The sequence below is a fragment of the Caretta caretta genome, chromosome 10 (assembly GCF_965140235.1).
Source record: "Caretta caretta isolate rCarCar2 chromosome 10, rCarCar1.hap1, whole genome shotgun sequence".
NCBI lineage: Eukaryota > Metazoa > Chordata > Testudines > Cheloniidae > Caretta > Caretta caretta.
The window spans coordinates 58271429-58297973 of record NC_134215.1 but is presented as its reverse complement, the minus strand read 5'-3'; the positions used below and the strand labels follow the sequence as shown (position 1 = coordinate 58297973).

The 26545-nt window shown below is 39.5% G+C and overlaps 1 protein-coding gene across 3 annotated transcripts in view; it reads left to right on the top strand.

Annotated features, from left to right (window-relative positions):
* Positions 1-23415, top strand: part of MINDY2 (MINDY lysine 48 deubiquitinase 2) — a 109514-nt gene extending 86099 nt beyond the window's left edge. For 2 of the 3 annotated variants that reach the window (XM_075133050.1, XM_048867542.2), the window contains 2 exons: positions 4199-4381; positions 11764-23415. In XM_075133050.1, coding sequence (XP_074989151.1) covers positions 4199-4381; positions 11764-11889 — 309 coding nt within the window. In that variant the 3' untranslated portion in view covers positions 11890-23415. The remainder of the gene's footprint in view (positions 1-4198; positions 4382-11763) is intronic. The other variant, XM_048867543.2, reaches the window with a different exon arrangement.
* Positions 23416-26545: the final 3130 nt, after the last annotated feature.

Sequence of the window (26545 nt, the reverse complement as noted above, 5' to 3'; positions counted from 1 at the left end):
CCACCAATGGCCTCATAATTGGACAATTTCAAGGACTTCCAATATTTATTAAAAAGGATATCTGAGGTCCTTCAAATCCCTATTGAGGAGGTCCAGAAGCAGACTCATAAATTAGTGGACATACCCCATGCTGCTTTGGCAGGAAAAATAGCCCTCCCTGTCAACAAAGCTATCATGGACACAACCAAAACTGTGTGGCAAATGCATACTTCAGCACCCCATTGCTCTCTTAGGGCAGATAGAAAATAGCAAGTACCTCTCAAGCATGCAGAATTCTTTTACAGACACTTTCCTCTGTAGTCACAGTAATGAAGGAAAGAGCAAAACAACTCAAGTCCACACCAAAAGGAGGACTAACCAAAGAGATTAGATAAATTTGCCCAGAAAGCCTACCCTTTGGCAATTCTACAGTTCTATGTGGCCAATTACTAGGCCATATTAGCCAGTTATGACTTCTGATACACGAGAGACTGCATGCCTTTACAGATAAACTGCCAAATGAGACTTACAAAGAATTTGTCATTAGTCAGCAAGGGCCAGCAAATGGCCAATACACGTAAGCGAGGCTCACTGGATATGGTGGAAACAACGATCAGATCATGGTGATGGTGGTTGTTATGCAACAGGCATTCTGGCTTCAGGGCACTAGAGTACAAACTACATCTGTGGCATCACTGTGAAAATTTTCCCATATCAGTCATCTGTAAAGCATCTATTTGGGCATCAATACACATCATCATAAAGCACTACACCCTCACTGAGTCTTCTAGATCTGATGCTGTATTTGGTAAAGCAGTTCTTCAGTCATTGTTTAACTAACCATTCTAAGCTCCCATTGTTGCTTGGGAGTCACTATCAGTGGAAAGTGTATATGGACAAACACTTGAAGGAGAATGGCAAGTTACTTACCATGTACAGTAAATGGAGTTTCTTGAGATGTGTTGACCATATGCACTCCATATCCATCCTTCCATTCCGTCTGCCTTCGAGTTGACTTTGGGGATTCTGCAGTGGGAAGTGCTGACGCACATTGCCCTTAAATGCCCTCACTGCAGATCACAAGGAATGGAAGGTGCATGCACGCCATATGGATAGCGTGAGCCAAAAAGTCTCCAATCTCAAACTCTCTAGGTGCATGTACACTATGAATGGAATGTCAACACATCTCAAAGAACTCCAGTTACTGATAAATTACTGTCATCCTATTAGTAAAAACTTAGTAGCTTATGCTAGTTTATGAAAGCTACAATATCTAGCCAACTTCAGATTTGGTCTGTAAGGATTTTAATTCTACATGCTGTTGGTAATTTACCTTAAAAGCATGGGTTATCCTGTCTGTAAGGGTTCATAAATTAGAGAACAGTAGTACAGTACATAATTGTGTTTTGATATACATTATTTCAGATCTCACTGTCCTCACTGAACTTTGCCTTTTGATGTCAATTCTGCAGAATGGAAAAACAGTAGTATTCATAGATTCTAGTTTGTTTGTCTTATATTAGCTTCTAGAGGCCTCTTCTAAGAGGACCCATTGTGGTAGGCAGGGTAGAAACGTACAGCAAGAGACAGTTTCTGCCTCAAAGAACTTACATTCTACGTAGACAAAACCAATTAATGAGTTCTTAAAGTGTATTTGAGAAGCATTTTTACATATTTTAAAAAGCTTCAAATATGTGTAGGCAGATGCGTTTATAAATTTAAGCACTTCAGTTAAAATCTGAGATAATCCCCCATATTAACATGTCCCAATATACATGTGTAGGTTTTGATAATTTTCTGATAATATAAATCAAGACTTAATCTTATTCCCTGCAAATACATGAGTGAAATTTAGAAAATTTAGAAACATGAGAAAAATTTAGGGGCAGTACCTGTGGTACTGCACAGTCAGTTATAAGCAGAGACTAGCCCAAACAGATGTCTGTAATTGAGCTGATTATCTGAAATTAATGTTATCAGATTTAATTTGTTTGGAGCTGTTGAAATAATGCAAAAAACCAACAACCATGGTATATCAAAATTAAACATTAAAAAGCTGGCATATCAATTTTTCTGCTAGGGTGAAGTGCTACAATTGTGGGGAAAATACGCTTGAGAACAAATTTGGAATGATGACTCTGTACTGGCATTTGTTGGAATTGAACACTTCAGGGCAACCACAAAAATTCAATGGGTTGGATTCTCCACTGTGATTTTTATGGCTCAAAGCAGCCATAAAGCCAGCAGTGATGGGCACTTAAGATTCTCCTTGGGTAAGGGGAATCCCCAAGTAGCGTAGAGCTGGTATAGTAGCCTTTTATGGCTAGCTCCCAGTGCAAGGGGCATTTCTGAGTGAAAGAGAGATGGCTGGGGCATCTTCACTTGCTGGAAATCCATGGCTGCCACGGCACCTTGATGCTGTGGACAACTGTAGAAAAGTTAGCTATATATCTGTATGTACACTTAGTTCTTGACGAGCTAGGGTGAAAATCTAACTCTCGCAATCCTGCTGTGCATTATTTGTGTGGAACCTGCTTCCACATACTAAAAGTTCCCTAGTGTGTTCAATGTACTCGTGTTTTAAAGCTCTGAACTGGAAGACTGTAATACCTCTCTTTCTTCTATTGATCAAGAAGAAATTCCATTTTATTTTGCTATTACTACTACTATTTTATTTGGCTGAAAGGTGTTTTCCCATGACAGCTCCCTCATGGCAGATAAAATGAAAACTAAATTCAATACCAATAATAACTGATAGCTGCAAAACATTCTGTTATTCTTAGGTGGTGCAATACAGTACAATTCTGGATGACATATCTTCATAGTAATGGAATATTTTTGTTTGATCCAGTATTACTATTAAAGTGCAGCTTTTGAAGAATTCCTTTGCAAAAGTTACAGTATTGTACAGTAGCCTAACAATCAGAAGTAGCTAATTTAAATAGTGACAAAATATTCTCTTACTTAAATTCAAAATCTTTGCTCTCCTCTGATATAAAATTAAATGACAGAGGGACACTTATCCAAATATGTGTGTGCTTTTTGGGAAGGTCATAACCTTTCCTTCTTTAAGGAGTTTGTGTAGATGTGGAAGGGGTGGAGAAGCAGTATTCACAATAAGCAGATGGTCTGTGCATCCAGTAGTAACCCTGAGTCAAAGCACAGATTTTGCACTGGAGATCATCTGTCCATCTGCAGTCCCCTGAGACTTATCATCCTCTCCCCAAGTACTGGTAGTGCCTGGGTTCTGTTTTTCTTATGTCACCAACCGCATCGTGTAAGCTAATGCTCCTTGAAGGGACATTTACTAATGTTACTGTGTGCAGTGGAAGGGGAAATGTGCCACATAAAGCAGCTGATTCCTGCTTCTGCACCTCTCTGGCTTCACATTAAACTGACTTTCCATGTGGTTGTCTGAGGAGAAAAATGTGAGTACTGTATATGGTAGTTAGGTTAGGGGAAAGAGATGTTACTGCACTTGTCCATGCCCCCACACATAGTTTTTCTGAGGGATTTCTGCAGTTTTGCTCTCTTCTGCTCTTGGTCTAAAGTGCTTTTGCAAAGCACTGTGATAATTAAAGTACTCTTCTTGAATGATAATATATTGCAACATGAATATTTCTGAAAGGGTAAAATCACTAGTTCATATAACTTTAGCACTTTGTCCGTGTGGAACTTCATTCTCTTACGTGCTTAAAATTTAAGTGAGTATTAACATCACTGAGTAATGATGGTCTGTAAGTCATAATCCCTCTGCTAGATTTTCAGAGCAATCCCCTTCCCCCAAAGATAGGATGAAGATTTTTGGTGGAGAATAGCTTGCTCATAGTGGTTTAATGGAACACTAATAAAAAAGGGAGGTGATAATATTAGGAATTTAAAAAGTAAGCCCATATGTAAACAAAGTTTTTTTTATATATGTTTGTTTACATATGGATAAATATTAAAAAAAAGTTATGCTGTAGATATACTGCAGTACAGAACAGAGTCAGAGAAGGTATACAGGTGCTCCTGTCACAATTCCTTCCTTGATCTGACTTCGTATGGAGGCTTTAACCAGCACTTTTAAGTGGCCATTCAACATAAAAAACCATCCAGGAAGCATAAATACTGAATCCTGGAGCTCTCATTTTTAGAGGTTCATGGAAGTCCTGTTACAACTTTGGCTTATCATTAGGGTAGCAGAGGAGTGTTTACTAATAATGAGTTTACTTCTTAGGACTATCTGATGGCATTGTCTTTACAACAAGAGCAGCAGAGCCAAGATATCGATTGGGAGCAGATCCCAGAAGGAATCAGTGATCTAGAGCTAGCAAAGAAGCTGCAGGAAGAGGAGGATAGGCGGGCTTCTCAGTACTATCAGGAACAAGAACAAGCAGCTGCAGCTGCTGCTCAGGCCCAGGTAAGAGCATATTCCATGGATAGAGTACAGTTATTAGCTTTATTTAGTTTCTGGTAACTTCATTAAAACACAAATTCTTACTACTGTGAGTGTTTTACATCAATGACAAGTTTCATTCAGTATGAAAAGGATACTGTCTGTTTGATTTTCTTCCATAGCATCTTACTTTACCTCAGATTTTATAGGCAGCATTATCATAGCAATGTTCATAGAACTTGCTCTAGACGTGTAACACTAATACCACTAACACTCTGTACAGTGAGTGAATATGACGATTGTACAACAAACTTTAGGAAAAATCTTATTACTGCTAGAATATGCATGCTAATTCCGTATCAATTTCTGTCAGTGTCATGGTAAATTAAACCAGGTTGCTAATGGCCTTGGCATCTACACCAAGATTTTGCTAAGACTATTAAATAGGGATGCTGATAAGAGTTATAATTGTAGTTACAGAAATTGCATTGAAACAGAAGTAGCACCGTGCAGCATTTCAGCCATCTTTGGATGAAGAAGAGAAAGCTGATCAGGATTTTTTTAATAAGACAATCCTATGAAAAGCTGAAACATATATCTTTTGGATTTTGAATTTTTGTATACTGATTAGCATGCAGAGTTAGGTTTTCATTATTCAGCTATTAGCAGCTACAGCAAAATGAGTTTTTAACATCTTATTCCTCTCCTACATCATGACTAGAAATGTCACTGAATGCAGTTCTGCTTGTCTCACTGTCCCTAAATAATCCCGTTTTCAGTTTTGCATAACTGTTTTGTACACACCTAATTGTATCTGACTTCTGAAACTAAACCAACTAAAAAGCTGCATAAAACCCCATTTATCCAACTTGCATTTAATCGGTAAGTTCTTATTCATATCTGTTTATTCCTCATGAGACATTTTCCTTGTTATTTCCCCAGTCATCCAAATGTGAGGCAGCAAATGCAAAACTTATCCCTGTGTATGGGTGAATCATAAAAGCTGAAAAAAGTTTGTCTCAAATTTATTCATTAGACTGCAGAACTGACAAAGAGGACAGAAAACTCAAAATTGACTGAAGCCTTCTCATTCAGGGGAAAAAAAAAAAGTAGCACACAGAGAGGGAGAGCATCTTCCAGCATTTTGAGGGTGCTGCTTGTTAACTCAGTGATCATAGCCTGTGCAATAGACGTCTTGGCATTTGGCGTCAAAAAAACTCTGCCTTTATCCTGTTAGTTTAGTCCAGTGGTTTTCAAACTGTGGGTCGTGACCCAGTACTGGGTTGCGGAATGTAAGGCACTGGGTTGCGGTGGTTCTGGTCAGCACCGTCGACTGAGCCATTAAAAGTCCCGTCGACAGTGCTGCCTGGCTAAGACAGGCTAGTCCCGACCTGTTCTGACACCGCATTGCACCCCAGAATGGCCTGGCTCCTAGGTGCGGGGACCACGGGGCTCCACGCGCTGACCTCACCCAGAGCGCCAGCTCCGCACTCCCATTGGCCAGTTCCCGGCCAGTGGGAGCTGAGGGCAGTGCCTGCGGGCAAGAGTCGCACAGAGCCACTTGCGTACCTCCGCCTAGGAGCTGGACTTGTTGCTGGCCGCTTCCAGGGCACAGCGCGGTCCATGGTCCACCCCCACTGCGCCACTGACAAGGAGCTGCCCAGGGTAAACCCGCACCCCAATCCCCTGCCCCATCCCTGAGCCCCCCGAAACCCGGAGCCCCTTCCTGCACCCCAAATTCCTCATCCATGGCCCCACCCCAGAGCCTACACCTCCATCCCAGAGCCCTGACCCCCTCCTACACCCCAACTTCCTGCCCCAGCCCAGAGCCCCCTCCCACATACTGAACCCCTCATTCCCAGCCTCACCCCTGCACCTCTACCCTCTGCCCCAGCTCCGAGCCCCTCCCAAACCCCTCATCCCCAGCTCCGTTGAATCATGGGCATCAACAATTTCCTTCAACTGTGTTGCCAGAAATTTTTTTTGAAAACCGCGGATTTAGTCCACTGTAATTACTGAATTGTCAGAGGAGATATCCTCAAGTTATCTGTTAAATAATATGCAACTATGCTACTTTCCCACAAACCACATTATAGGAGTTTGTGCTCTTGCATTATGTTATGTAATACTTTAGTTTGTAGGAGATTTGGTAATTGCTTTTATTCTGTCCTTTTAATTTTATGTCAAAATATCAAATTAGCGGTAGATGACCATAGAATTTGCAGTCCAGGTCCTCTTAGGTTGTTTTGTCAAGGTAAATAATTATGTTCAAGATACCGTGTTTAATGTGATTTATATTCATCTATGTAAATTGTCACCTAACTGAATTTTTTTAATTGCCCTTCCTGATTCTGAGATCATTTAAAAAAAAAAAAAAAGCACATTTTTAGTTGCGAAAAATATTCAAAAATTGAAAGTAAACTATCACAGTGAAGTCTGACTGAGTCTTCAGACAGACAGGAACAATAACTCAGAAGTGTGAACTGCACCCATTAATCTAAACAAGATGTTAACACTGAAGCACAATTATGACAATATAAATAACACTGTTACGCTGCTCATCGTTTTAGCAGAAACATCAAATTACTGTGTTTATCTCTCACTGTTGGATGCAGCTACAGTTATTTGGTCAAGATGTGAAGGGATTAGCCAGCTGCAATAGAGTTGCTGGGATGGGGAAGAAGAAATCCATGTACCTGCTCTCCCAAATGTAAAGTCATCTCTGTCCCTTCCCATAGTTGGCTCCTTAGGGCTTCAAGTACCAAAAGCATTCACTGACTCTTGATTATCAAAAACTAAAATGATCTCCTATGGCTTCCTTGTTGCCAAAAGTCCCAGATTTTCCATAATTAGTAGTCAAAACACAGCATTTTCAGTCTGCAGCTTCGAAAATGTAGTTTGTCTTTGATTTGAAAAAAGAAAACTGAAAAATCTACAGCACAGTGAAACTCGGGGGGGGATATTATAAACTAAATTAAATTTAATAGCAAAATAAATTATACAAATGATATGGCACTGATTGAACTGATCTGGAACAGGGTCGCATAATAGGAAGAGTGCTTGGGGCTCAATACTACACATTATTTAGGTCTGTTGTGCTGTATAAGACAGATGGGACTTTGATTGTATTTCATTTGGGCTGTGGGAATCTGTCTTTCTCGCTAAAAATAATTAATTTTGCATGTTAGTTTTAACAGACCTCAAACTGAGGACTTGGCTACACTTGTGAGTTAGAGTGCATTAAAGGAGCCCCGGGCTCACTAGCTCACCACCCGTCCACTCTGGCAATGCACGTAGAGCACTCTGACTCCGCAGCTAGAGTGCTCCTGGTATTCCACCTCACGAGTGGAATAACGTTTGGTGTGCCCCCGCTGGAGCGCTGCGGCGCCAGTGTGGACACCCTGGTCTGTTAGTGCGCTCTGATCGGCCTCCAGAAGTGTCCCACAATTCCTGTTCTAGCCACTCTGGTCATCACTTTGAACTCTACTGCCCTGCCCTCAGGTGACCAACGGTCAGACCCGCCCTTTAAATTCTCTGGGAATTTTGAAAATCCCCTTCCTGTTTGCTCAGCCAGGCGTGGCGTGTTCTCAGTGAGTCTTTCCAGGTGACCATGCCTCCACATGCCAGGCGATCCCCCATATGGAGCAATGGCGAGGCGCTGGACCTCAGTGTTTGGGAGGAGGAAGCTGTCTAGTCCCAGCTGTGCTCCAGCCATAGGAATTATGATACCTTCGGGCAGATATCAAGGGACATGATGGAAAGGGGCCATGATGGGGACGCGCTGCAGTGCAGGATAAAAGTGAAGGAGCTGCGGAATGCCTACCACAAAGCCCGTGAGGCAAACAGCCGCTCCGGTGCTGCCCCTGCGACCTGCCGTTTCTACAAAGAGCTAGACACAGTACTTGGGGGCGACCCCACCTCCACTCTGAGTACCGCCATGGACGCTTCGGAGCCCAGTTCAACAAGGCAGGAGGAGGAGGAGCAAAGTGGGAGCGAGGGTGCTGAGGCAGAGGAAGACACCCCAGAATCTCTAGATGCATGCAGCCAGGAGCTGTTCTCAAGTGAGGAGGAAGGTAGCCAGTCGCAGCGGCCGGTGCTTCGGGAAGGACAAACACCAGAGGAGGTTCCCGGTAAGCGGCTTTTATTTTGGGAAGAAAGTTATTCAGTGCGGGCTCTTGGGGTGAGGAGGGTTAGGGCTGAATGCATGCCTAGATGCAGAATCAGGCGTTGATGTGCTCTGTCACATCACGGTAATCGGCCTCAGTGATCTCTTCAAAGGTCTCATCCAGAACTTGGGCAATACGCTTGTGCAGGTTTCTCGGGAGAGCCACTGTGGTCCTTGTCCCAGTAAGGCTAACTTGTCTGTACCACTGTGCCATGTGGGGCAGGGGGACCATTGCTGCACACAGGCAAGCTGCATAGGGGCCAGGGCAGAAGCCACATTGCAGTAGAAGACCCTCCCTTCCTTCCCGGGTCACCCTCAGCAGCAGGATATCTTCCAGGACGAACTCCTGTGGAAAATGTGGGGACAGTGTTCAGTATAGAGGCCCCCTGCTGCTGTTGGCTCTCCCCAAGGCACAGAAACCCAGAGGACAGTACAGCCGTGAAACAATCAGTCACGCTTGACCCTGTGCTTACTCACCATTTTGGGGCTCCCGTGCGTTATGTGCGCTCGCTTTGGGATGGGCAAATTATGCTATTGTGTAGACTGTGCTTGCCCTTAAGTACGGGGGAATCATTGCTCTGTCTGGTGTGAACAATGCTGCCTCTGTTAAGTGTTGCATTTTGCCTTACAGATGCAACCTTGAGATCTCAGCCATCTGTTTTATCACCGGCCGAAAGACTCCAAAGAATCAGAAAGAGGCCACATAGAAGCAAGGAAGACCTGTTGCATGAAGTAATGCAGCATTCAAGTAATGAAAATTAAAAAGTGCAGGAGTGGCGGGACAGTGAAAGGAGGATCTGCCAGCAGAATGAGGAGCGCCGACACAAAAGCACATTGCTCCAGCAGCAAAGCACGGATTGGTTGATAAGCATAATGGAGCGCCAAGCGGACTCTATCCAGGCACTCGTAGCCATGCAGGCAGAGCACTACTGCCCCCGCCCCCCCGCAGCCCTTGTCCCAAAACTTTTTCCCTTGTGCCCCCATGTCACATCCAACCCACTATCCCCAAAATCCAAGTTCTTACCACCACAGCTGCCTCCAACACCTGTAGCTTCACCACCCAGCCTTGAAAACTACGACCCTTACCCACTGCACTCAACCCCCATCACAACCCAGTATAGCCATCCTGAAGTGCAGCACTCATTGCACAGCACTCCAGACAGGAAGGCTGAGTATGATAACAGGACATATGCAAATCTGTGATTGTACCGTTCCCCACCCCACCCCCTTGCCCTTTCTGTTTCTCAAGCAGGTGTGTTTCTTTTCAATAAATGAACTTTCTTTTCAATAAATGGATTTTTTGGCTTTGAAAACATACTTTATTATTGCATAAAGTAAAAGATACCTTAGCCCAGGAAAGAAACAGGCACTGCAAGTCAGTGTAGCAAACAGATTCCTAACAACACTGGAACCACTGCACTTCACTCCCGTGCAGGGCACCAGACGTTACTGGTAGCTTTCAGCCTCAAATTGCTCCCTCAAGGCATCCCTAATTCTTGCAGCCCTGCACTGGGCCCCTCTAAGAGCCCTGCTCTCTGGCTGTTCAAATTCAGCCTCCAGGTGTTGAACCTCCGAGTTCCATGCCTGAGTGAATCGTTCACACTTCCCCTCACAAATATTATGGAGGGTACAGCACGCAGATATAACCACGGCGATGCTGTCATCAGCCAGGTCCCGCTTCCCATACAGAGAGTGCCAGCGGCCCTTTAAGCAGCCAAAAGCACACTCCAGAGTCATTCTGCACCGGCTCTGCCTGTTGTTGAACCACTCCTTGCCGCTGTCAAGGCTCCCTGTGTAGGGTTTCATGAGCCACAGCATTAAATGTCTCCAAGGATCATAATGGGCATTTTGACTTCCCCTACGGTGATCTTCTGGTCTGGGAAAAAAGTCCCAGCTTGCAGCTTTCTGAACAGGCCGGTGTTCTGAAAGATGCATGCGTCATGCACCTTTCTGGGCCAGCCTGCTTTAATGTCAATGAAACGCCTCTGGTGATCCACAAGCGCCTGGAGATCCATAGAGAAATACCCCTTCTGATTAACGTACTCGGAGGCTAGGTGGGCTGGTGCCAGAATTGGAATATGCGTCCCCTCTATCGCCCCTCTGCAGTTAGGGAAACCCATTTGTGCAAAGCCATCCACAATATCATGCACGTTACCCAGAGTCACGGTTCTTCTGAGCAGGATGTGATTAATAGTCCTGCAGACTTGCATCAACACGATTCCAACGGTCGACTTTCCCACTCCAAACTGGTTAGCGACCGATCGGTAGCTGTTTGGAGTTGCCAGCTTCCAGATTGCAATAGCCACACGCTTCTCCACCGTCTGGGCAGCTCTCAATCTCATGTCCTTGCACCGCAGGGTGGGGACGAGCTCCTCACAGTTCCATGAAAGTGGCTTTTCTCATCCGAAAGTTCTGCAGCCGCTGCTCGTCATCCCAGACTTGCATGACGATGTGATCCCACCACTCAGTGCTTGTTTCCCGACCCCAAAAGCGGCATTCCACGGTGGAGAGCATGTCCGTGAATGCCACAAGCAAACTCGTGTCATAAGCGTTATTCGAGTCGATATCCTCGTCAGAGCCCGCACTGTCACTTTGGATCATAAGGAATAACTCGACTGCCAAACGTGACATGCTGGCAAGACTCGTCAGCATACTCCTCAGCAGTTCGGGCTCCATTCCCGCAGACCGAAAGGGAAGACAGAGCGCGCAGTACGAAAAATGTTGAAAGATGGTGCCAAATGTGGACGGAAGCACAGGGATTGCTGGGATGCGAACCGATGCATCACAGAGCATTCGGACAGGACCCAGAATGCCCCGCACCTCCTGCCTCCTTCCCACAAGCCACAGCGCCAGAATTGGAAGAGGTGTTCTGTGGGATAGCTGCCCATAATGAACCGCTCCCAATGCTGCTGCAAATGCCGCAAACGTGGCCACGCCAGTGCCCTCGCAGCTGTCAGTGTGGACAGACTGCAGCGCTTTCCCTACTGCACTCTCCGAAGGCGGGTTTAACTCAAAGCGCTCTACATCTGCAAGCGTATCCATGCCCTGAAACACTCTGTGCCTGATGGCTGTAGTTTGCATAATTAATGAATATTAAAGTTAGTGAGCAAGTTTCAGTTTCCATTAGTTACTGTTCCCAGCCATATGAATTTTAGACAGGAATGTTGATTCAGGAACTACCTTTAGCATTTAGAATAATATTTCTCTTTGCTGGTTTTGATTTTTCAAGTCTTTCTTCCAGCAGATGCAAGGAGCTGCTTCTCCAGCAAGTGGAAGACAATCTGGAAGTAGTGAACGCAAACGAAAAGAACCTCGAGAGAAAGAGAGGGAGAAAGAGAAAGAAAAGAATAGTTGTGTTATTTTGTAACCGGGGATGGATTTTGCCTGGAGTCAAGTGCATGTCCTCAAACAAAAACAAGGAATAAAATGAAGACAAACCTGTTACATGCCGCCTGTGCCTGATTACCCCATGGATTTATTCACGTTTAAGGAGAGGATGGGTGACTACTTTGTTACAATCATACAGACTTTCTTCAAAGTCATACAGTGCGCTCTGTGTGAGATGGAATTCCATTACAATGGGATGCGGCTGTGCTTTGAGTCAGTCATGAGAAATACTGCACCTTGTAGCTAAACACACAAATCATGGCAAGTTTTGTGTCATAGTGACATGCGTTACTTATAATATCAGTTAGTAAGCTATTTCATCTTCTGCTCTAAACAAAGAAAGGAGGTAATTGATTTTGTCAGATTTCTTCCTGAAATCTTTACATCAGCAAAACAGAATCCTATATTGCTTTTCATGGTCTGACAATATAACTTAGACTGGGCATTTATGGTTTTAGAGCCCAATATGTTTCTGGGCAAACTGTCTCCATAATGCACCCAGATTCCTTTTGTTCAAGAGCTGGTAGGCCATTCTTTAACCCATATTTGTGCTGGGTTATTTCTACCACTGGGTTAGTTCTACCACCATGACCTTAGTCTCATATATAAGTTATTTGTTAAATATCATACTGAAAATTGTGTGTCATGGAAAAATGGGGTGTCTATTGATAAGCAAGATAAAGATTTATTTTGCTTTTCTTGAAGTTAAAAACTGGGTATCACAACTCAGATCTTATCAGGGTCAGACACAAATAATTTAATAGTTTTTTTTTCTTTGTTTAGTATCTTCCATTATAGGTAAACTGGACCAGAGAAGTTGTTATTTATTGATCTCTCCATGCAACACGTGAATGGTGGTAGGAAACTGAAGTCTCTAATAATGCTTGTCCTGCGTAGGAATGCAGAATTAAAATAACTAATTTAATATCTGCCTTCATCCAGAAGTACCTTGAACCGTAACATGACTTTAACATGTCCATTTGTATATTTAAGCTAGTATACTGTGTACAAATACTTTTAAAAATCATGTATCAGTAAAAAGCACACTTTTGTAGGGTGAGAGAAAGGTTAAGCTAGTCTCTCAAATTGTTTGGAAAGGCACTCAGATGTAGTATCACTTTGTTTTTTAAATCATTAGTTTAGAGTTATGGAAAACTTCTATAGAAATAACCAGATTTTCTAATTTATGGGAACCAAGTAAACATGTTACATCTTGTAGTATTTATAGGTTACAGGAACAAAATACTTGTTGAATTTTATTATGAGGGTACTACAAATCCTCTTTCATTTCAACAGGGAAAGTCAATAACAACTACCTTGTCGCTGATCCTTTTGATAAAGTTTTTATTTAGCAACTTGTAGACACTTTTGAAAACAGCTGCTTCTGCTGGAAAAAAAGTTCCGATTCACATTCAAAGGCTTGGTAAGTGCACTAATATACGTGAGTATAGAACAGTTTAAAGCAGCCAACTGGAGTATGACATTCATATATTTTGAAGTGTGGCTTGGGGGATGTCCGTGGAACTCAAAATTTAAAAAACCCTCTTGATTTCTGAATTTGAGTCCAGTGTTAAAGCAATGCTATAAAATTGTTCAAGTGGAATAGCCTCCATAATTGGAACCAGTCATTGCACAAACCTATTACATATTTAAATAAACAAGCAGGCTGATAAAGTAGGAATAGTTCTCATGATAACTGAAGAGTCAGTCTAGATCACTCTTAGTTTCTTCCTCAGCTTTTTTCCTTCTGTCCACTTTCTTACAATTTCCTTTTTGTAATACTGAAATGATGATGAATGATTGAAGGGGATCTCTCTTTCAGACACAAAAATCCATTTCTTCAGACAAAATTATACGAATATAAATGAGGAACACAAATGTGATGGTTTGCTTTACATAGAACTGAAAATATTGACATTGTATTGTATTGGAGGTACAAAAACTTTTAACCATATATTTTTTAAAAAGCAGTCTGTTACTGATGAAATATTTCCAAACTCATATTTACATTTAATACTCTTGAAAAATAAATGTCAAGTTAAGCTTCTGTTACCTTATTATTTCCAATGACAATACTGGCATTGTACATTCACTTTTAAAACAAATTAACTTAGATTGTTGTTGCTACTATCAAGTACATCTTTTCGTAAAATAAAGTAAATCACTAAAAATAATTCAATGTACTTGCTAGTATCAGAAAACTCTGTTTAATATTCCTACTTCATGTCTTACTGACACCCCTGAAACATAATTTGATATACTTACGGCAATATTGGTATATTCAATTCCAGTGGAAGAAAACAAATTAAATGTCAATGTTTGTTGTAAAAATCTCAGACTTTCCAGATAATTCAGTTTCTCCTTCAATAAAGGAGTTACCAGTTTCAGAAATATTGTGGCTTGATATTCATATTATTCACAATAATTCTTGTCAATTTGCTCTTTCTTTAAGGGTCTGGATGGCTAAGGTTTTTCGTAATATTGAGGCTTTTACTCTTTTACTTCTAGGACATTGGTGTGCATCTAGCCCAACTTGGTAGTGACCAAAATCATAACTATATAAGCTAGTACCCAATATGAAATGAGTTTGGTGGTCTTAATTAATTTCCTACAGGACTGATGTCTACATCACCAAAACTCCCATAACAGTTGTCATCTGTTGAGCATCTAAAGAATCCAAAGATTGAATAGTCATTGAGACTGAACTACTCTCACCTGTAATGGGCATCCCTTTAAATCAATATTGGGGAATATTTGTGGAGCACAATAGGAAGATTTATACTCCTAACTCCGGTACTGTAATCTGTTCTGCAGTGCTATTACTCTTGCAGCTTTCTACAGAACTAGGCTTATTTTTTAAATAATTTGAATGTTTGGTTATTTTTACTCTATTCTACCCGTTAAGATACTTGTGTGGGGGTTTTTTGTACCAAGATGTACTCTGTGGGTATCTCCTCCTGATATACAAAGATGGATAGAGAGCTCTCTAGGGAAATATATTGGGAGTTACATGGAACCCATTTCACTGCTAAATATAATCCTCATTAATCCTAATATAGCTCTACTTACCTTTCTAGTATAGACATACCCCGGGATCAGGAACCCACACTTCCACACCTTGTTTGATATTTGTCAAACTATTTTGGCTTCTTAAGCTTGTACCATAATGGTTGCAACATTGTACGGGATTGCTTTTGGGTATTCAGATTTGTATGTACAAAGTTACTGAAAAATGACTCCCTTACTTAATACAAGGCAATTCAAAATCATTTGATGTTATTCAGCCCAAACACAAAAGTAAAAAGCGTATTCAATACTCCTCTAATTTAAAACCTACCTTTTTTCTTCTGATCCTACATATATGAAAAGTGCAGTCAGCCCTTTGCTCAGTTCAGTTTCCTGCTGGTGATGTCAGACCAATTTGTAAAAGATATGGTCCGTGATGTATCCAATTTTGTGTAGTTTTCTAATGGTTTTATTTGTTTTAGAGTATTCAACTTTTAAAAACTTGAGAAAGTGTAACCTTAAACAGCAGGCAGCCTGCATGTTCCTAGGTGATCTGATCAGTGTGATGTCTTCCACAGATTGTATATCGGGGTAAAAGAATCAAATCAAGCATTAGTTTGATTGTCCTGAGATAGTGTCTTACTCCAGGCCAGCTATGAGAATAAGTTGTTTGCAACAAGAAAGGCTTGTAGCATCAGTCTAGACTACATAGCCAGTTATGATTTATGGTAGAAGGTCCTCTATGGTGATAGGCATCAGTATAAGAATCTTGATAGGCTCTGAACCACCAATAAGAGAAAACAGATATGTTTTAAAGTAGAAATTTGCAGAATTCCCTTCTTACCCTGTGTATTTGGAACATACAACAACATAATAGTAATTTCAAGCTCATGATCTGAAGGGGGTGGTATGTGTGGTTCCTGGTTGGTTGTCCGGGCCCCATCTAGAAGGTTACTCTTACTTATGCAGCTGGAATGTTCTCCAGGAACAATTCTCTCCCTCTAAGATATCTGGAGCACAGTGTGTGCTGGCCAGGTCCCCTCCTCCCCCAAACAATGCCTGACATGCCCACTTGGCAGGAAGGGAACTGATTATTGGCATTACACCAACTGTCTCTTTTAGGGCAGCTTTTGTCCCTTCATCCCCTCTTGTACTGCTCCTGGGCCAAGAAAGGGACCCATTCTGTCGGGCCTCTCAGCAGTTCTGTTGAAATGTCAATCTCAATGATTAATTTTGTTGTCATTAATTTAAGTTGTCTTTATCTGAAAAATTGCCTCTGGAGAGCTTGCTGCAGTTTGGAAGTTCATTGCTGTTTTACAGCTATCACTTTCCTATTTTGTAGGCTTACTTGTGCATATAGAATTAATCTGTCTTGGATGATTCTGTATTTCTAACTGAGAAATATAACTGCATGGTTGTCATTTGTACAAGAAGCAATATTTTGAGGGCATGTAAAAGAGTTGTTTTGTGGGAAGTGTCAGTTGTCCGGTCTGGAATCCCATGAGGGAATATTCTAGTGGCATTTTCGAAACTCTGAATAGGACCCTCATATGTTTTAAAATTGGCAGCTTACAAAATACTTTCTGGTGACTTTTTGCTGTATGGATTGATTTATACCTTTCTTTTCATCCAAAATTTTTTGTTGATAGAGTTTACATCTTCCTAAATGGAGTGAGTAACCATTATCAGAATTTTGCCCAATTCCATGGTTCCTACGTCTGTATAGGAAACAGTGTTACGCTGTAGTCCTGGCTAATGTAGTCTTTCCCTGGGCCAAAAGAAAGTGAAATGTGTAAAAACAAACAGTTTCTCCACCCCTAAATGCTATGCTTAAGTCTTTGTAGTAACAAGAAAAAAGTCTCCAAGCTGGTAAAACTTGCTACAATTTTTTTTCTTTGAAATTAGATCTTTCATGGGCCTGTAACTTTTATCATTGCCCTAATAGTGACATAATTGAATTTTAGCTCAGCTACAACTTTGACAGTTCTAGCTTTCAGCCTGATTAAGCACAGGTATCATGAAATTAATAACTATGGGAGACTTAACCATCCTTCTGTGGTACTGTAGAAGAATAAAACTAAGATTCTCCCAAAAGAATTTGTTAAATTATATGAAGTACTCTTGTGGTTGTTTCAAACAGATTTCTTTTAGCATAAAATCCGACAGTGGGATTTTCAAACTTGTATTGACCTAACTGTTCCCACTGAAGTCCGTGATAAACCTCTAACTGACTTCACAGAGTTAGGACATTCAGATGAGATTTTCAAATGTGCTCAGCACACAGTTTTAGTTTTGCTTTTTTATTTTTTTTTAACAGTGACTACCTTTTAAAGATTTTTTTGTGTGAAAGAACTGATTAGTATTAAATGTTTCTGTTCAAGTCTTCTATCTTGTTCACTGGTATAGCAAGGACATGTCTGGAACTGTCAATAAAAGAAATGCCGGACAGTATCTAAAAGTGACTGAAAATTGTGAATTACAGCTATTTTAAAAGTTTTCTTTTATTTCATTAAATATGAATCCCAATGCTGTGCCTCAATCATTGAGCTCTCTTTGTGCTTTCTGAGAACTCTGCTATAGGAGATATTGAAACTGAGTTCTAATTCGTACCTCATTAGACTAAGTGTGTGGCTGGTCATGAGTTAATTTAACATTTTCTTTGAACAGCTGCTTCTAGACTTCCTTGTGTGGTCCAGAGCGCGGATCTGTGGAGGTGACAAAGCTGAACTGCTGATGCATATAACCTAGTTTTATTCTACACTGGCCACTTTTCAGATATGAGTAACTTTAGCATATTAATTTTCTTTTAAAATAAAAATCCCTAAATACACATTAGGGACTTAGAGACGCATTTAATTATAGGGCATACGTTAACCTTTACTCATAAGCATAATATTTGCTAAAAACATTAAAAACAATTTTAGAAATATTACTGAGCAGAGACCATGGATACTAGGCTTATCAGCTGTGATACTTTAAAACACTGAATTATAACCTTATGGAAAAACTGGAAGGTGTGAAAATGTTACAACAAACATCATTATGGTACCACTGGCATGCACCTCTTTAATATTTTTCCTTTCCAAATTCAGGGGAAAAGAGGGAAGATGTAAAAATAGCTATAGGAAAAAATAATGATCTTATCCTTTGTCCCTTATTATAGAAAATGGGTGGGATTTCTCAAGAGCATCTAAGGATTAAGCAACCAACTCCCATTAAAAGTCAGTAAGATTTGGGTGCCTAGCTCCTTTAGATGCTCTTGAAAAATAACACCCTATATGGAAAATGTACCTAAGACAGAGGCTAGATTTTTCTCTAAAGGACACCTCTGACCATTTTGCTTCATAGAGTATTTCAAAATGCAGCATTTAATTTTTTTAAATTTAGTAATCTGGGAAGGTGTCAGATTGACAGTACTCATAGCTGAAATCTTTTTGGATTACAGAACAAGAATAGCATGGGTAACAGCAGATAAATGCTTTTTACAATGTTGTATGTGCTTTTCCTTTCCTCATGTTAAAAACAAACTAGTATCTATTCATTATTACAGTTGGTTTAAATATTTTATTTCATTCTCTGGATCTAGCTTTAGAAACAATTGATGTTTATACTTTCCAGTCTTTATCAGGGCTGACGTCCTTAAGACATTGACAAATAGAGTCTTAAGTCAACGGGGATATTATTAAATGTAGAAGATCAGGGTATATATTTTTATTCACCTATATTTTTATTCACCTTTCTTGTAAGATACACAGAGAAAAAAGGTGTCCAGCATCTTAGAGGTAAACAGAATATAACTGACTTTTTGCAAGTGTTTAAAATGTACTTATGGAATTCCAGCAAAATTTCCCTTCTGACTTACCCTATATTCTTTAGCAAACAAAGATTGTTCCTATAATCTTTTCAATAACCTCTCCAATATTTTTTTCCATTCCACTTGCCCATGTCTATAATGGGACCGTGTTCTACTTATACTTCTTTCCTCTGGCTACTACCTTTTTTGGTTCAAGCTATGGCTATTTCTATGCAGAGGATACCCAACTATGTATTCTTCTTTGTTTTGGTATTTCCTCACTTTGTCTTCTACTGTATCAAATTCTTATTTTGGTAATTGGTAAGAAAAGTACCTTTAACTAAAATTTCCCATTTTGACTCAAATTCATCCCGTCTATCATGAATTCAGGTGTTTGACTTCATTCACAAATCTTTCCTCTTACCTATACCAGATTTATTATTTGATTATAACAACTTCTACTGTCCAAACACACAGGAAGACACAGTCCCCTCCCTGAAGAGTTTACAATCAAAGATTTACAATTCTTTATATGGTCACCTAACCTATTATTTGCCTATTTTATTCCCTCTTGATTTTTAAACCACCATAATGAAGTTGGAGATAGGGAGACTGTGAAAGAGGGCATTACTTTGGCACCTCAGTTTATTTGTTCTTGATACAGTGGTTCATCCCTCTACCCATATTCAGTAATAGAACAGCTCATTTCTCAGAAATCTACATTGGTTGAATGTAAATTTCCAAATTAAGTGTGATGTTAATAAATAAGTTAAGTTTCCAGCTCCTTTCTTTTAGGTCTGATATGGAAATAATTCTCCCATCTTCCACCTCCACAGTTGCAGATTACATCTCAAGATCTCTTATATTTCAACCACGCTCTAAAGCCCAAAAGCTGGCTTTACACATACACATGCATTTTCCTTCTCTAATGGAAAAACACCCCTTGTGCCTTGCTGTTTCTCAATGCCAAGTCTTTTTCCTAAACATAGCTATTATACCTCTGTTCAGCTCTACCCAAATAAATATGGAGCTACCATATTTATAATGAAATCTATATAGTTTACTTATATTTCCATGTATGTAATAAGTTGTGATACTGTGGTATTCTTGTAATAATTTGATTATCAAAACTGCACTCGTTTCAGACAGTAGTATTGATTATGCTCAGGGTTATATTTTATACTTTTATTTATAAATTTCTGTTTTGGAATATTGAGTGTGTCATAGTCCTGGTCAAACTCCCCCAGCTGGACACTCACTAAACTGCTCTGTTTGGATCCACACACTGCATATGAATGCTTTTCAACTCCTGTGGGCCTGGGTAGACTCAACGGCAGTCTCTCTTTGGCCTCCAGGTTTGTTCCCCAGCCCGTAGATGCTGTATGGCACCTGTTCTCAAAGTCGGCCTCCTAAGACGTCCCAGTAGCTTTGGCACACCTACCCTCGTCTTCCACGCTGGTTTATGGTTAACCCCTTCTGGGACATGTGATAACTGAATAAAATCAGACACTTTGCAGAGGGATTTCTAAACCAATCACTCATTACTTGCGATAGCACAAGAGAGACAAATCCATGTAAAATAAGCCACATGTACACCCTTCCCTGCCTCCATTTCCTCACCACTCTTGAGTGTTCTTTGGGACTCAGTGTCTATTCAGACTTGCAGCTCCCCTTTCCTGAACTTCATTCTTCCAGTACAGTCTTCTCTTCCTTTTCTGGTTGGTGAGAGAGAGCTACTCTGAGCAGCCCTTCTCTTTCTGTATCTTGATGAGCCTCAGACCCCCATCAGGTGATCCACTGCTTGGTTGTCAGCCTGCTTGGAAGAGCTGGGCTCTCTGAGTGGTAGCCAGCTCTTTGTCAAGGGAGCTTCCAATTGAATGGAAGGTCATCAGGATTTAATGACTCCCTCCCATTGCTAGCCCTCTACGAGAGGCAAGAATTTCTCTTGATGTGTGTGTTAGCTCAATATGAAGACTACATAGCCAAAATAGTTCTACAATCAAAGTGGTCTTCACAAAACAGAATGAAGGTTGCAGCTTGATACAGATAGATGCAGACTTACACTAATCCATCACAAGGGGGTAATACTGATTAGAATTGAAATAGTTAGAGGAAAAAGAATAGTGCACAAAAATTGATGTATAATCATTTAGCAACTCATTATTTATCTGTGAAATGTTTGTACGTTCAGCTGTGTTGAGGCATAATTATGTACAAAGAACATTTAGACACTTGGATGAAATGTACTATATAAAGTACTACCTGCAGCATTGTTCTTCTGAAATTCAAAAGAATGCATAGAAAAGGGCCACTGACATTGAGGAAAACATTTCACATTTGAATGAAAAGTAGATAAAAACACAAAAGGTTTGACAAATATTGACATTTGATTGTTTTCTTCTATTGTAATACATTTGTGCAGAATATAGCAGCATGAATATTTACATCTTTTTTTTGACCAAATACTTTGCAGACAAGTATTCTGCTCAATTACTTGAGTTGATATTAGCTTTCAGAACTGTAACAAACTGCTGTATCAATAACAGTCCACAGTAAAAAGAAAAGGAGTACTTGTGGCACCCCAAGTACTCCTTTTCTTTTTGCGAATACAGACTAACATGGCTGTTACTCTGAAACCAGTCCACAATAATGCTTCCAACTCAATGGAGATTGTGTAAATCCACTGAAAACATTTACGGAATACATGGAGGAATAGAATTTATATACTATACAAACTTGAAGCCTCAGGGCTTGTCTTCACTACAGCTGCATCTGTGTCGACAGTTGAGCACTCTCCTGTCAATGTAATTACTGCACCGCAACAAGAGATGGAAGATACGTTGGCAGGAGCGTGTCTCCCGCCGATATAGCACGGTGTAGACAGCGCTTTAAGTTGATGCAACTTACATCACTCCAGGGGGTGGCATTTTCACACTACTGAGCGGTGTAACTTACATCAACTTAAGTGGCAGTGTCAACAAGTCCTCAGAAATATACTCTTGTGTGCTCTTCACGATCATTCCCATTTCGTGACCAGCAGAGGCTAGTGGTGCAGAGCTAAGTGTCCACTGGTTCCTGGAACTTGAAGTAAAGTTTTCTAACCGTTTGGTGGATTTTATCATTAGGTTTTTTTTTTCTTTTTCTACTGAACAATAAATACCACAATCCACTAAATATAGAAGTCCAATTCTTAATGCCATCTTTAAAACGTTGTGTGACATTAGACTGGAAATGAGCAAGGAGTCTGGCAGTTTATTGTACATTGGAGTCAGTCTCGCAATTCAGTCAAAGGTTGCACAGCTAATTGTTAACATGTATATCAGTATTATATAGTCCCCGTAGTAATCAAGAATTTTATAGTCATGAAGATTGGAAGAAGAAAAGCAAGACTCGGTATATACAATTTTGATTTAACTACAATCTTAAACTGGATTTTCAAATGAGCCTAAGGGAGCTGGGCACTAAAATACCATTAATATTCTTTGAAAATTCTAGCCATAGTCTATAGTCTCTAGCCCATTCTCACCGTGTTGAGTAAGGGAGAGGTTTAAAAATGTGAACAAGTATTAAGATTTCCTTCCATCTGGTTTAAAAGATAAAACTAAACTCCAACCTGCTTCCATTATTAAACTGCAAATTGGTTTGATTTTATATTATGCATTTAGTTAAAAAAAATGATCTGATTGTAAATCAAAATGACCATTTTATACTACTAAATTTGTTTCTAATACTGCCAGAGAAGTTTGAAAATACAGTTCTTGTCCTACCAAATTTCTTTACATTTTGGCAACCATTACCTTTCCCTTGTGTTTCTAATTGAACTTGATTTTCTATTCCTACTACTTTTGGGCCCAAGCATCAATTGTTCTCCTTATTCAAGGAATAATATTTAACTACTAGTACAGAGCAATTAGAAGGGGCTCAAAATCACGTTTAGATGTTTTACATCAAACATGTTTTTAGTTTGCAAATTAAATAGATATTTATATAATATAGTCTGCAAGGTCCTTTAGGTTCAAATGTTTAAAGGTAGGTCACATTTTTGGTGTAAACACTTCAACAGCATGCTTTTTAATTAACTTAAATCTTGATAGGTTTAAAAAGGGACAAAAATTACAAAAGAATTATATAGGAATTTTATTTACTATAGGAAAAGAGTGCTATAGGAAAACCTAGTTTTGTATTTGCAAATGCTAGGTAACACATTCTGCTTAAAAAACTATGACCTCTTTGTGAGCAATGTAAGTAGATAGATATAATGAACCAGTAAAATTACTATCCTATTTATTTTAAACTACATCAGTTTCAGCACTTTGTGGACAGTCTGCACACTAATAGCTGCAAAGTTATCAGATAGATATTATATTTGATGTACTTAATTTACAGCACCAGATTTTCCTTTCTGGCATACTTAAGAGTTGGCCATTGAGACTGCAGGCAAAAATAACCATTGAGACCCTGTCAGAAATTAATTAGTGGCTATGTGTCTGAAAACTAGTTATATTAGAAGCAATTTGATTTTTGTTATAGCAAAAGTGTCTGTGTGTATGTCCAGAGACGTTAAAATATTGTAATATTACTGATAACTCTTGGAATGTTTGACTGTTCTAATTATTACAAGACTGTACATCAGTGAAATGAGCTGGACTCGCCCTTTGATACAATTTGTACTTCTTAAAAAGTAAATACTTAACACTTTTTTTCCAACGTTATTGTAACATGTTGCTATTTTATCACAAACTTTTGCCCTGTGCTTCTGCTTTTGTTGTACTGCCTGTATATGTTCTTAATCACAGTCTAAATTTGATAAGATTTAACAAAAGCAATCAATTCTCTCTCCTTCCCCTTTGAATTATAGCCCAATAGACTTCAGCCACCATACCAATGTGTGGTATTAATGGCAAAAGAGTGAACATTATCGCACCCTCTTCCATTTTCAAAATTTCTTGTTAGCCACTAAGTGCCAATTCTTAAGCAAAAGGGTCAGCTTTAAAAAAAAAAAATTTTCTTCTACCAGGAATGACTGCATTGCCTCCAGCTCCCACAAGTGAGTGCAGAAAACCACCTCTAGTCCTTTGTAGTAGTTTGATATAAATAATGTTGTACGACTGACTTCCTACCTTTCAATCACAGTATCCCTCTGACTGAAAGACAGGATACATCCGCAAAAAGAACAGGAGTACTTGTGGCACCTTAGAGACTAACAAATTTATTTGAGCATAAGCTTTCGTGGGCTACAGCCCACTTCACTGGATGCATGCAGTGGAAAATACAGTAGGAAGATTTTATACACAGAGAACATGAATGTTATAATTCTTGACGTCTGATTTGTGTCCATTTATTCTTTTACGTAGAGACTGTCCGGTTTGGCCAATGTACATGGCAGAGGAGCATTGCTGGCACACCATTTGCAAACTGGACACCATTAAATTAGGCTTGAATAAAGACTGGGAGTGGATGTGTCATTACAAAAAGTAAAACTATTTCCCCATGTTAATTCCCCCTCCCCCCCACCGTTCCTCAGACGTTCTTATCAACTGTGGGAAATGGCCCGTCTTGATTATCACTACAAAAGGTGTTTTTTTCTTTTTTCTCTCCTGCTGTTAATAGCTCACCTTACCTGATCACTCTCGTTACAGTGTGTATGATAACACCCATTGTTTCATGTTCTCTGTGTATATAAAATCTTCCTACTGTATTTTCCACTGCATGCATCCAGTGAAGTGGGCTGTAGCCCACGAAAGCTTATGCTCAAATACATTTGTTAGTCTCTAAGATGCCCCAAGTACTCCTGTTCTTTTTGCGGATACAGACTAACATGGCTGCTACTCTGAAACCTGTCAAGGATACATCTGGATTTTCATAATGATTTTCTTTGATTAAGCTTTCAGCATTGTCTTAAGTATTACTTGCAGAAGTACATATCAACTTTTTTCGTTTGTTTTACAATTGCCTTTTGGTATCTTGTTTTATATGTGTGTATGGGCTCACGTTAACAAAAAGGCATGCTCTATACTATTGGGGAATTTTATACTACAAAAGTTGCTGCCAGTGCAGCAGCTGCTAAAGGTAATATGGTAGTTTGAAGTATTTGTTCTTCTATTTATTAATTACATGGTTTTGATACTGGGCATTTTGTTTTGAAAAAATAAAGTAACATGGAGAAAACCATTCATAAGATCCCTTCTTAAGAAAAAGGTCAGTTCAAAGAAACATTCTTGTTTAACACTGATTATTTGTAATGTATTTAAGATGTCTTTCCTTAGTAAAACATACAGCAAAATGAAAAAAAAATCTTGTAATTGCTGAGCTACATTGCTTCAAGGGCTTCATTGCTTTATGAAGCTTTAGCTGCCAGCTAAGCTATTTGTCTTGATGCACATAATATTAACAAATCACAATATGAACATGTTTTTACAATTTCATATTAGTTATTGCAGATCTTACCTCTGGAAAAAAAAATTCATATTGAAAACTATACTGAAAAGCAGCATAATTTAATTAAAATCCAGTCATGTCAAGAGTCAGATAAATACACTAAAATCCTGTTTTACAAAGATTAATATGAAAGAGAGAAGGGTTTCAGTCAGTTACTTGGGTATCCAATATTGCATTACATCTCAGTTTTTGCAAACTGGATCTGTTTTGCATTTTAAGAGTCTTAGTGATTAATTTATATTGTTTTCTAAAGCATTAATTAAAATCTGTTTTACTTAATCTTTTAAAAGAGAATAATGTAAGGAACCAAAAAATTCCTTGGTAAGGTTCAAAATCTGAGATTTTAAATTTTCAGAGAAGTCTAGTTTCTATGAACTAGTTAGATGAAAATTAGCTTTTTAAAATTTCTGTACTACTAAAAGGAAAAAAGTATTGAAACAGGAACATTTGAAGAATCACTGGTAAGTAGAGCTTTCTTCACACTTTAGCCTGCCACAATTTATGTATGAGACACAAGATGGGTGAGGTCTTATCTTTTATTGGACCAACTTCTGTTGGTGAGAGAGACAAGCAACAGAAGTTGGTCTAATAAAAGATATTACTTAACCAACCTTGTCTCCGTAATATCCTGGGACTGACATGGCTACAACATTGCATACAACAACTTATGTATGTGAACAGTCCTCTAGAACTTAATGTGCATAAATTGAACTGAGGCCTAACTGGCAAACTGTTTAATGTAAAAAGAAAAGGATAAGCTTTCGTGAGCTACAGCTCACTTCATCGGATGCATTCAAAAGTCTGCAGCATTGGGGCCTAAGTGAGCTAGTTCTCTGTACTGAACCCAAAGATATGATTTATAAATGAGCTTGGAGGGTTGGGGTTCATTTGAGTTTCATTGTGACATTAGCTTTTCAAAGGTCATCTTTCATTCTTATGACTACAAAGCAAAAAAGGGTTAGTGTAGTTAAAACTCTGATTTTATCTTTAAAAAACTGTTAAAGGTGTAATTTCAACCCACAACAGAATCATAGTTAAAATAGCTTTGGGCTTTAAATTCACTCCACTGTGCCTAGATATTCTGGCACCTTTGCTCATTGGGTATTTGTGCAATATTGTACTTGGTCAAAATTGCAACAAGTTGACAGTCTCAGGCTTAGCTTTTGTGCCTTTTTGTAACTTAAGAGAGTTTTCAAATCAAAAAGCCAAACATTGCTCTGATTGAAATGTTGTATGCAGTGCCAGCCTGAGAAATGGAGTCACAACCCAATTATAAATAATAAACTTTATAAATAAAATGCTGATAGACCCTCAAATATAAAACTTAAGACAGTTTTCATTAGGAGGGGAGAAAACCATAAATGTCCTTTTCGTGGTCACTGCTAAAGCAATGCTGACT